The 13,393-nt window shown below is 46.4% G+C and overlaps 1 protein-coding gene across 1 annotated transcript in view; it reads right to left on the bottom strand.

The window, feature by feature from the left end:
* The window catches only part of LOC120018065 (protein mono-ADP-ribosyltransferase TIPARP-like), a 28,881-nt gene extending 15,677 nt beyond the window's left edge, over nucleotides 1-13,204 (bottom strand). The window contains exons 1-2 of the mRNA XM_038961028.1: nucleotides 12,838-13,204; nucleotides 10,830-11,863 (exon numbers count right to left, since the gene is read on the bottom strand). Coding sequence (XP_038816956.1) covers nucleotides 10,830-11,830 — 1,001 coding nt within the window. The 5' untranslated portion in view covers nucleotides 11,831-11,863; nucleotides 12,838-13,204. The remainder of the gene's footprint in view (nucleotides 1-10,829; nucleotides 11,864-12,837) is intronic.
* Nucleotides 13,205-13,393: the final 189 nt, after the last annotated feature.

Consider the following 13,393-nt stretch of genomic DNA (forward strand, 5'->3'; position numbering starts at 1 on the left):
TTGCACATCAATATAACACCGTACCTATCCATAATATGACATTTGAAATGTCCTTATTCTTTGGAACCTTTTATGAGTGTAATGTTTACTGTTAATTTTTATTGTTTATTTCACATTTGTTTATTATTTATTTCACTTGCTTTAGCAATGTCAACATATGTTTCCCATGCCAATAAAGCCCCTTGAAATGAATTGAATTGAGAGAGACCTCTGTCTTTGTCTGTGCTAGTCTGGGTCAAATCCTACCACCCCGCCCCCTACCACCGACCCACTAGCACCCCTCGGGCCCCTGGCAAGCTCTTTTCTGGGTCAGACATGCCCCTTACACATGCATGAGCAACGCATGCAGGCATACACACAAATATGTCATGCACACACACACACACACACACACACTGTAGGCTAGCTGTGCTGTGGCTGTGTTAATGGGCTGATTGATCGTGGCTGGGAGACTAATGGAATTTGAGGTTAAAGGAGTCTGGACAGGCAGAGACAGAGAGGTGTGACAAGCTGTGCGTGTATGTGTGACAGGTGTGACAAACTGTGTGTGGACAGTTAAGGCTCTCCCGCATGCTTCCCAGCCAAAACAGTTCAGAAGAGTTTGTGCATATATTGATGACGACATTCTGTGACGTTGTTTGTTTGGTCTTTGGTGAGGATTTTCTCGGCTGTTCGGGCACACAACATTTCTTCTGGAGGCAAGCCCAAGTTCGGAGCCGAAGTCTAAGCCCCTTCGTCGGTGATTGGTCAACAGTAGGGATTCTTCAATAAAGTCTTTGTTTCATGCACATGTTTTCATTGAGACATACTGTACTAAACATCTTAGTTAGATGTCAAATTGCGTGACTAAGATCTCTTCGTCAAAAACGTCAAAATTAATGACAGATTTCTTGAGTTATCTTAGATTCATTCGGACTATTTTAAGGAAGTGTATACTGGCTATGGTGTCTCAAAATGGACAAACAGTACTATTGCCACGTTTTTCAAGCAAAGGTCTTTTAAGGGAGTATGCGAGCAAACTCGATCGGTTCGGCCAGCAGAGTTCTGCTAGGGGCCAGCCGGGTTCTGCTAGGGGCCAGCCGGGTTCTGCTAGGGGCCAGCCGGGTTCTGCTAGGGGCCAGCCGGGTTCTGCTAGGGGCCAGCCGAGTTCTGCTAGGGGCCAGCAGAGTTCTGCTAGGGGCCAGCCGGGTTCTGCTAGGGGCCAGCCGGGTTCTGCTAGGGGCCAGCCGGGTTCTGCTAGGGGCCAGCCGGGTTCTGCTAGGGGCCAGCCGGGTTCTGCTAGGGGCCAGCCGAGTTCTGCTAGGGGCCAGCCGAGTTCTGCTAGGGGCCAGCCGGGTTCTGCTAGGGGCCAGCCGGGTTCTGCTAGGGGCCAGCCGGGTTCTGCTAGGGGCCAGCCGGGTTCTGCTAGGAGCCAGCCGAACTGAAGCATGCTGACTCCTTTGGTGTGTGTTTTGGTGGCCTGTGTGGTTTGTGTAGCTTACAAGATACATTTTCCTTCACAGCTCAGCTAGCCACTAGACTCTAGTCCACTGTCCAGTACATAGTTCACAGCTCAGCTAGCCACTAGACTCTAGTCCACTGTCCAGTACATAGTTCACAGCTCAGCTAGCCACTAGACTCTAGTCCACTGTCCAGTACATAGTTCACAGCTCAGCTAGCCACTAGACTCTAGTCCACTGTCCAGTACATAGTTCACAGCTCAGCTAGCCACTAGACTCTAGTCCACTGTCCAGTACATAGTTCACAGCTCAGCTACCTATGATAGCCAAAATATCACGTTTTAATTATAAACAAAGAGGCAGAGGAATAATCTGTCAAAATGAATACAAACGCCCCGCAAACACACCATCCTATGCCCAGCTCAGGCTCAACCACACGACTCTACAGTTATGCGTTCATTGACTCACAACAGCTGAGAGAAGTGAAACTCACTTTACCAAAAAAGTGTCAAGTCATAGTTTTACCCAATAAACAAATCATTCAGCGGTTTTCTGAGACACACACATTGCTACACTGCTCTTGAAAACATACAGTCGTTGGTTTTTACAGAAACGTGAATACATTTCTCACGCACACACATATTTCTCACAGATTGATTACCGTTTCTGTTTACACTAACTAGGAGTGTGGCGGTGCGTGTGAGGAACTGAAATAGGGATCTGCTACTGCTCTCTCGTGCATCACAACCACCAGCCTGCTATCTATCCATTTCTATCATATGGGTAACACTAAAGTAATTTTAGGTTCTGGTAAAGAATAAACGCTTTTGTTCACTTTGCAAGAACAAAATTGTTTGTTAACAAAAGAGTTGTCACAGGTATTTTGGGAAAGAATATATATATATATTTTTTTTAATGATTGGACCAGCAACATACATGATAATACATGACAAATGAGAGGTGAGAGAAGGCATCAGGAAAGGAGGAAGAGGAACAGAAAGAGGATGAAGACAAATACAGAGAGAGAACAGGAGAGAGGCAGGAACGGGCTGCATTGTCAAAGTAGAGTATGTTCCGTTCTCTCTGTTCTCTCCTCTTCTTTGTTCTGCTCCCTCGGTTCTCTTTCACTCTCTGTCTTCCCTCATTTGACTCCTCTCTCAGTACAGAACTGTCTCTGCCTGCCACACAACACTAACGAGAGCATGGCCCTCTGGCAGGGCTCTGTGTGTTTTTTAGGCTCGGGCAGTATACAGATGTGTTCATACCGTCATTGTCTCATCCCTGGATTTACGGTATTACCGGCATAGCACACAAGGGGGCGTTAAAATGCAAGAAAAGTCCATTGGGCCTCTATTACCGAAATGCTAACAACATTTGCACAAACTAATAGCAAAATCACAGATGCTGTTCGCTAAATGCTAACGAGCAAAAACGAACAAGCTAATTGCAAAGAAAGGCAAATACAGCTCATGAAGTTAAACAAGCATAGCTAGTATGTCATTTTCAGTGAGTGTGGACATTTACAAGCATAAGTGAACAAGAGAAATTGTGCAAAAGAACAAAGTTGTGATCCATGTTTTTCGGGAAGGAACAGCAGCATGTGCACACGGACCAGATGGGAGAAGAACAGAGGAGAAAAGAGAACACACCAGTAGGAAGCACAGGGAGAAACATGTCAGCTGTACACAACTCATCCAGAGCTCTCTGACTTCTGGCAGAAAGACATTACTAGATATCTGATGGCTAACATTTAGTAGTGAATTGCAGACAAGTTTAACTTCATTACCTCGTGAGCCACACAACAGAGACTCGTACTTAGTTTTAGAACGTTATGGACTGCAGATATTAACTTAAACATTTGCTACAAATATTAACATTTATTGAAGAAAAAATCATTTTGACAATACAGTGATCCCTCGCCACTTCGCGGTTCACTTATCGCGGATTCGCTATTTCGCGGATTTTCATAATGCATTTTTTTTTTTTTTTTGGTGCATTGTGCTCTGCATTCTGATTCGCTAAAAACTCACTCCCGCTTCTTGTATCAAAACATGCTACGAATTGTGCTATCATTTTGTCGATGCAGAGCTGGCAGAAATGACAAAGCCACAAAGCGACGATGAAAGAGAAGAGGGAGAAGAGGACACGAGAGATGAGGAGGAAGGACTAACGCTTGGTCGCTTAGCAACCATGGTGCGAATGGCCACTGAACTTAAGCGAGTAGCTGAGGAATGGGACCCTTTGATGAGCCGTTCATTACAGTTCTCCAACGTAATCGATGGTGGCATGTCGGTGTACAAGGATCTTTTTGCAAAGAAGAAAAAAGAGCGACAACAGCTGCCTATCACTATGTTCTTCTCCCGAACAAACACACCTGCACCGCGGGCTTCAGAAGAAGAGAACACTGCAGAGCGCAGTCAGGATGCAGCGGCCCAGTCTGAAGAGCAGTGAAACGGCCTACACGTGAGTCACTGTATTTGTATACATGTAATAGTTGCTAATTGTAAAAAAAAAAAAAGTTTTCTATTTCGCGGATTTCACTTATCGCGGGTCATTTTCGGAACGTAACCCCCGCGATAAACGAGGGATTACTGTATTAAAAAAAACTTTTTCTCAAATACTCCTATATACGGTATACCGCCCAAGACTAGTGTGTGGACATCTTTGCTTATGTTCCCTCTGTATTGTTGGGAAGGGCCCGTCAGTAAGCATTTCATGTTGGTCTACACCTGTTGTTTACCAAGCATGTGACAAATAAAATAGGATTTGATTGAACTATACTTGTGGGGAATAGAAGTCATTTTGCCAGTCCCCACAAGGAAAAATGCTATTTCTAGATGGTTTCGGGTTGGAATTGGTGTTAGGTTTTGGGGTTAAGGTTAGGTAAAATAAGATTTTTAATAGGAATCAATTGTGTGTGCCCCTACAAGGTTAGTAAAACAATAGTCATGAGGAATGTGTGAACTGTCACATTTATGAGCAGAATGGAACTACAGCCAATCACGCTACACTCCATCTCTCCACAAACACACACGGCCTCCAAATAGAACAATCATCTCATTCCAGACATCACAGTACACTTCACTACAGAGCCCCCTCCTTCTGATTATATTACACACCTAGAGCAGCTACAAGCTGAAAACAAGGGCTTATAACAAGTTAATTACAATATACCATATAGATACACATATATACACACACACACACTCTCTCTCTGCTCCTCCTGTCTCCCTCCAGCCCTTCCCCTCCTCTGTCTCCCTCCAGCCCTTCCCCTCTCTCTCTCCTCCTCCTGTCTCCCTCCAGCCCTTCCCCTCTCTCTTTCCTCCTCCTGTCTCCCTCCAGCCCTTCCCCTCTCTCTCTCCTCCTGTCTCCCTCCAGCCCTTCCCCTCTCTCTCTCCTCCTGTCTCCCTCCAGCCCTTTCCCTGTCTCCCTCCAGCCCTCACCCTTTCTCTCTGGGCCAGATACGTAGCTTCATTCTAAAAATAAAATTCCGCTGGTTAAATTAAGTGCACAGAGTGAGTCTTGGAGTTCATTAAGAGAGCCAATCAAATGCCAGACACAGTCCAAAGACACACACCTTTTTGGAAGAGCCAGCACTCAAAGCCTGGCTTAAAATTTGGCCTTTCCAGAGGTGCAAAGACACACCCTTACTGAACACACACACACACACACCTCAAATTCATTTCAGGTCATACCCTGAGAACAGTGAGAGCGGCTGAGAACTGTTTGCTCATTTGAGAAGACTAAAAAGTAATTTCGCCCTGGGGTGAGAGAAGAACAGAAAGCGTGAGAGAGATGGGGTTGAAAAGAGGAGTGTAGACAGAGAGGAGGAGTGTGAGAAAAAGAGATGGAGGGAGGGAGGGAGTAGGGAGGGAGGGAGGTACAGAGTGAGTAGGAGGAGTTTGAGTCAGTTGGAGCTGTGACATCTTGGAGGAAGGTCATGGTTACAACACCCTTTGATGTCCCAAAGGACCAATCACAGAGCAGTACTGGAATCACCACGGTAACAGGGGAAACGCCTGGCCAACTATGGGGATGCATTATTGTCAGGTGAAACGATTAGGTCACACACACACGCTCACACACACACACACACACACACCTCCATGAATGCAGGGCACAGTCAACTGAAGTTAGGATTGACACAGACAGACACCTACACCCACGACAGACAGACAGACACTGTAGTTGAAATGACAGATGTAATGAGTTCAAGCCTGGAGTGTTTCAAATAAAGGGGGGGGGGGGGGACACTGATAATTAGCCCCCCCCTTCAGGACTCTGTCACACACACCTCTGGGGCAGCTTGGGTTTGTGATCTCAGACATGGGAGTGTGAGGAGACAAAGAGACAGAGGGTGGCCTCTAGATCCAACCCTATACCAATCCCTCTCTCACCCACAGACATCAGCACAATTTAAGGCAGCTCAAACTCGCTTGTACACACCCCAGGACTTTCTGACGGTCACACCTGCATGCCCGCATCAGTCACGCTCCCGAGAGCGTCACTGACTAGAACCAGATAAATTCACACGCAGTCACACACACACACAAGCCAGTGAACCGATCCTACTGAGGTTGATGTGTGCTCCAAATGTTACACCATGACACACATACCCCAGTGACACATACATACAAGAAGTCACTTTGGTGAGGAGGACAAGGTGTACACACTGGGTCATCCTCACTTCCTCATATAGAGAGATTAAACACTGTTCCTTCTCCTGTATTTGGTTCAGTTTACCAGAAACCACAACACACTCACTTCACTTCCCTTCCCTCCATCACCCAGTTTGTGGGGAGAGGTTGATGAGAGGTAAAATTTGAGAGGGGCAGGGTGAGGATAGGGAGAGAGAGAAAACAAGAGATGCTGGAGGGATAGGAGAGGAAATAGCTTCAGAATAGGCGTACGGAAGCCTGCAGGCACGAACACTCACAGGCCGAGAGAGAGACAGAGAGAGAGAGACAGAGAGAGACAGAGACAGAGAGAGAAGAGAGAGACAGAGAGAGAGAGAGAGATACAGAGAGAGACAGAGAGAGACAGAGAGAGAGAGAGAGAGAGAGAGAAGAGAGAGACAGAGAGAGAAGAGAGAGATACAGAGAGAGACAGAGAGAGACAGAGAGAGAGAGACAGAGAGAGAGACAGAGAGAGAAGGTAGAGGCTGAGTAATGGAAGGCAGGGCAACCCAGACCTCGCCCCAGTGAATCATTTCATAGGCAGTCTGACACGTTATCTCCTCACACACACGCAAGTAGCACACACCACACACGCAAGTAGCACACACACACACGCAAGAAAACATTCACCCACACGCACAAAGGATACACACACACACACACACAGGTCAGGCTACACATTGTCTGAGAAATTATATTTTCTGACAAACAGTGGCACAAAGACACGAACACAGCGCACGCACACACGGACAGAAGCAAATCACATACACCTGGTGTCAGGTCACTCTGTCCTTGGTGCTCAGTGACTCTGTGTCAGTTAATGACGTGTGAACCATTTACTGCATGTCCAACAAAAGGCTCTCACACACACACACACACACACACACACACACACACACACACACACACACACACACACACACACACACACACACACACACACACACACACACACACACACACACACACACACACACACACACACACACACACATTACATAAAATATTCCTGTCACGGGGATGAGGGTAGGTAAAAAGCAAATCATGTGTTAAGTGATGACTATTCCTCTCTCTATGTAACTGTAGATGGCTAGAGGAATCCTGAGACAAGAGGATGAGAGTTGAGTCCTTCCTTCCTGGGTATTATTTGGATGGGATTAACCTATAGTCTCATACAACCATGACGGAACCCCCCCTAACCCTAACCCCAAACAGCAAGCAATGCAGATGTAGAAGCACTGTGGCTAGGAAAAACTCCCTAGAAAGGCCAAAACCTAGGAAGAAACCTAGAGAGGAACCAGGCTCTGAGGGGTGGCCAGTCCTCTTCTGGCTGTTTCGGGTGGAAAGTAATGAACTAGCATTCTTAGCAGTATGCCTTTAAGTACTCCTCTATTATATCACACACACACACACACACACACACACACACACACACACACACACACACACACACACACACACACACACACACACACACACAGATCTGACTGCTGATCGGTCACTGTCACAGTACGAGGAACAAAAGACGCCCCTGCTGTGTTCCGACTTGGTACCGACAAACTGGCCATTTCTACTTGTAGAATCACAATGCTCGTCAACGGCCGAGAACATGACTTTGAGACAATTAGAGGGCACGAATCTCGACGCTGGGGAGCCGACAGAAGTCAAATCAAATCAAATTTTATTGGTCACATACACATGGTTAGCAGATGTTAATGCGAGTGTAGCAAAATGCTTGTGCTTCTAGTTCCGACCGTGCAGTAATATCTAAGTGACAATTAAAAGTTGTCACCTTTCCTGATGTAAACTACTCCCCCTTGCGTCACAATTGTTATAACTAAAACAATAAAACTACAAAAAAAAATAGAATTAATTTGATATGTCGCCCAGCCGTAATGGAGGAGCGGAGGTGAGATGAGGGGGAGACATGACCGTTTGTGTCCGGAGAGGAATGGGACTGAGTGGACACTTTACAGCCCAACCTCTGGCCACTAGTCCTGCATCACACGCACTGACTGACAGACAGTCCGACTCAAATCATTCACATACTGTATAGGACATAGAAACATGTTGAGATGGTAAACACAGACACACATACAGAAGGAATTATTAACTCCCTCTCCCATGTTCACAGTCACACACATGCCCTCTCAACCCAGACAGGTCACCCGTGATACAAGTCATTATTCCACGTCCATCCATGTCTGAGGACGTCGGGAGATGACGTGGAAATCGTGCACTAAGCGGCAACAACGTGCGCTGTTACCTTCAAGATGGTTTCAGTTTTGCTCGGGCATTGTGGACGGGAACAGCGGATGGCTGTGGTTCAAAAGTTTGTTCGAATCCAGTGACAGGAAGTTGTTTTTGATATTTTTGTCTTTAGCCTATTGCAAACCGTAACCCTTAACCATTGAGTTAATGCCTAACCTTAACCATTCAGAGTTAATGCCTAACCTTAACCATTCAGAGTCAATAACTAACCTTAACCATTCAGAGTTATTGCCTAAACGTAACATTAAACACTTTGAAATTTGCCATGTGAGAAACATGGATGAACGTTTAATTCTCACGTGAGACTGTGAGAGCTTGTTCCTCACACACAAATACTGACACATGCCAGCCAACTCTCACTCCATCTCTCACAAACACACACGGCAGCGGCTGCCAAATAAGTCTGTTGCCATGTTGACGGCCTGGCTTGTTTTGTCCTCTGCTGCTCTTCAGATAACAGCTGTTATCAACTGCATTCGGTTACTATGGCAACACAACATCACCCAGGGGGTGTGTGTGTGTTTAATGGGGGGGGGGGGGGGGGGGGGGTCTTCCAGATCCACATCTGATAGACTCTGGAAAATAAGTACCGTTTTACTTGCTTAAATGTGAATATAAATTCTGAGCATGTCGGGACCATGCCGGGAGCGTATTGGAGACCGCTGTTTGAAATTGGATGGTCTAACACTTCACAACAGTAAGCAATAAAGAAGAAGGTGATTACACTGGTACACAGCCACTCTATAGGTGATTACACTGGTACACAGCCATTCTATAGGTGATTACACTGGTACGCAGCCACTATATAGGTGATTACACTGGTACGCAGCCATTCTCTAGGTGATTACACTGGTACACAGCCATTCTATAGGTGATTACACTGGTACGCAGCCACTCTATAGGTGATTACACTGGTACGCAGCCACTCTATAGGTGATTACACTGGTACGCAGCCATTCTCTAGGTGATTACACTGGTACGCAGCCACTCTATAGGTGATTACACTGGTACGCAGCCATTCTCTAGGTGATTACACTGGTACGCAGCCATTCTCTAGGTGATTACACTGGTACACAGCCATTCTGTAGGTGATTACACTGGTACACAGCCATTCTCTAGGTGATTACACTGGTACACAGCCATTCTCTAGGTGATTACACTGGTACACAGCCATTCTCTAGGTGATTACACTGGTACACAGCCATTCTATAGGTGATTACACTGGTACACAGCCATTCTATAGGTGATTACACTGGTACACAGCCACTCTCTATGTGATTACACTGGTACACAGCCATTCTATAGGTGATTACACTGGTACACAGCCATTCTATAGGTGATTACACTGGTACACAGCCATTCTATAGGTGATTACACTGGTACACAGCCACTCTATAGGTGATTACACTGGTACACAGCCACTCTATAGGTGATTACACTGGTACACAGCCATTCTATAGGTGATTACACTGGTACACAGCCACTCTCTAGGTGATTACACTGGCACACAGCCACTCTATAGGTGATTACACTGGTACACAGCCATTCTATAGGTGATTACACTGGTAGTTACTGTGGTATTTTGGCTCTGTATACAGACTGGCCATTTATAATGTTTGGAAACTGACACTACTCAACTAAGTTGCTATCACCAACACCTAATACAGTAACTTTAGACCCATGTGAGTATGTTGCATATTCAAATAAGAGCTTGACTTCATTTGGGTTCTCATGGACAGGTGCATATCCTGTGGGTGGGAAGGTTTGCATGTAGTTTCACTTTAAAACCTAAAGTCAACAACACACACACACGCAGTCACACACAGAGACACATACACGGGCCCCTCAGTTCCCTGAATAACTTGTGAGGTGTGTGTGGTGACATAGCTAACTGTGTCATTGTGTGAATGTGGGGTGTATAGCTTGAATCAGAGCACACTTTGTATGCCTGTCTGCTAGTGCCTGCCAAGTGCTTGTGTGTGTGTGTGTGTTCGTGAGAGAGACAGCCAGTGCGTGTGTGTGTTCGTGAGAGAGACAGCCAGTGCGTGTGTGTCAGTGACCGCGCCAGGCAGCAGTAGGTCATGCAAGTTCCCAGCTCTAAGCTGCCATGGGTACAGCACTTCCTGGTTTGAGCTGTTTCAACCAATGAGAAGGCTGGGTTTGGGAGCAGAAAGAGCACACACGCTATTGCAGGAACTCAACGTGCCATAAGAATGACAATTAAAAATAAGAACTGAGATAGGGGAAGTCGGGAACCAAAACGACTCAGTCAGTTAATCATTACAACACACACACTACTGAAACTGAGATATCAAACACCATACCTTTTTCATATCAAAGCACTCCTGTCTTAAAACTGTAAATACAATCTCAGCTCTATGAGGCTACATTCATATAGAACATAAAACTGGAGGAACCACTGTAACTAAATAAAAGCACTTACTGAAACTTGAGCCTGACTTGTTCATTGTCCGGGTTGCAATAAAGCCTCTCCAACTGATCCTGTGAATCATCCGCAAGGCTTTGCCAGCTTTCAGTATCACTCCTGCAGATCTGCCAGTGGTAGGGCAGCACAGTATGGTGGTAAGCGCAGTCACTCCCGTACACACACAACCCCTGCAGGAAATCCACGCAGATGGAAACGGAGTCGGCTTGGTGCGTGTGATACTGGAGCTGGGTTAGCAGATCAAACACTAGATCCAGGGAGGCCTCTTCGCTTTTATCCTGAAATATCTCGCCTTTGTCGGCCTGAAGACTGGGAGTTTTCTTACTGTCTTTAATGGTGAGGCAAGTTGCCCCCCGCAAGGCTTTAGAAGCAAATAGGTCAATCATCGTGTTTCCCCCCTGGCTTGGAGGGGATACTAGAGGGGTATCAGGTGTGGGGGGTGCCGCCGCCACATCTCGCGCCCGCGGGTGAAGTTTGAGCTGGAATCTGCGCTCGTTAGAGTCTACTGTCACACGCTGGAGATCTACCGGTACCTTGGTTACCCCCCCCTCTGTCTCCTCCAACTCGGCGGCGTCCGCCAGTTCCGTGTCGCCGGTAATCATAGCCGTTACACCGGTAGCTGACGATTCTTTCCGGCACACAGGCCCACCAATCCGTGCCTGTTTGACCACCACAGCAGTGCACAGGTTCCCAGCTGTCCTTGGTGGAGGGTTCCTGGGGACAAACACTCCGTCTCCCGTAACAAGAGCTTCCGTACTCAGTAATGTGGTCAGGATCGGGTCCTGGAGCGCACGGAGGCATTTTGAGTCCAGTTTCCTCTGTTTGTGTTTATTTTTTAAATAGGGCTTCACTAACGGGATTTTATTGCTAAGTCTAATAGATTGTTCCGTGAATTCCCGGTCCCCTATACTCATATCCAGAGCTATTCCCGTTCCACCGCCAAGGGCCTTGTCGGTTGAGTCTGTCGGTTTCTGTAGGATATGCAAAGCTTTATCCATGGTCACCAGGGGCACTCCTAAAACCCGGCAGTCCTGAAAGATAGATAGAGAAATGAGAAGAGAGACAGAGTGTGAGAGAAATAACCATAGATGGAAAATAATAACTCAAATGTATGCCTCATAGGTTTCGAAAGTCCTGGGCATGTGTCATTTGATCAACTGTTAGTCAGCAACCTTGACAGAGTCAATAACCATTGCATTTTATTGGGTGTAAAACAATAAGCGCAATCTTGGAAAACCCATCGTTTACTTTCCTGGGTAATGTTAAACTGATAAAACAGAAACTATAACGTTGACCATTGATAGCCCTTCAATCTAGAATATTGAATAGATAGGTTAGGGAAGTCTCCCAAACTTAGAAACAATTTGATTATATTATTGTTCTGTCAATGACGGGCGTCATGATGCAATCACAGCGCGTATAAACTACTGTACTGCGCGATACAATCATTGTCGCACGATAACAAAACGTTCTCGAGAGAGTATTTTGATCACAGGAGGTAGATACACGGGGTCTACGGAATACGTGCCAGTTATAAATCGCTGCTCGAGCAAGTTTGCACGTAGGCCTACAGACACACACAGAGACGAGGGGGACTGCGTCGAATAGCACAAAGACCCGATCCTGACACTGCATTTTCCCGTTGTAACGCACATCAAAAAGCCTACATCTTCTATATAAATCGTATAGGTCCTAGCCTACGATGTTAATACCCGCATTTCGGTAGGTTTTATCCGCGAAAACACGGTGGATGTTTGAGATGAACTACACTAAAGCCGATCTGCAGAACGTAGTAGACTGCTATATCATTTAGAAAATGTAAAAATGCCCTTCCAGCAATCATGAAGATCTGGTGTACTGCGCAAAATAACTAGGCTACAATATAGTCGATCTCCAACACATACTGCTGCATAGACGTCCCGGCTGGGTGATTTATTATAGCGTTGCTTTCACAGAGCCCGTTTAGAATACAAAGCGTCCAGACACACACATATCATATTCCTACCTGCGTAAAATCCGTTCAATCTCTTCTGTGAAATTGTCTCCTTCGCCACTTAATCCCTGTCCGGTCATGAATGTAGCGATATGTCGATCTGCGTTTGGGCTGCTGGTCCGGGGCTGGGGCAATGCGTGACAAAGCCGCTGTTTCGTCGTTCTGCACTGAGCTCAATTCCGCCAACTCCTGTGTTGGATAGAGGCAAGTCGCAGCTGTTGCAAGGAACGCTCAGTCCTCTCAGCCACTCACGGCGCTCCTCGCCCGGTCGAGGGATGGGATTTGGCATCAAAGGATCAAGAGAGAGAGAGGAGGAAAAAACGAAACTGGTGTGTCATAGGGGGAGGAAAAGCAGGAAGTTGTGCTGCGTTCGTCAGGCGCCTGACCAGTAGTATAAATATGTCTACTAAGTGCAGGGAGTTGGGTGGTCTCCCCCCTCTTTGTTTCTGTGATACTGACTGACTGGAAAGGTTTCTGGTTGTTAGCATATATTCAAACAGCATTTCCAGTAGATGTACAGGACGAAGGGGATTATGGTAGGACAGTAAACAGGCCTGTGACAGGACAC

Source organism: Salvelinus namaycush, chromosome 23 (assembly GCF_016432855.1).
Source record: "Salvelinus namaycush isolate Seneca chromosome 23, SaNama_1.0, whole genome shotgun sequence".
Classification (NCBI taxonomy): Eukaryota; Metazoa; Chordata; class Actinopteri; order Salmoniformes; family Salmonidae; genus Salvelinus; species Salvelinus namaycush.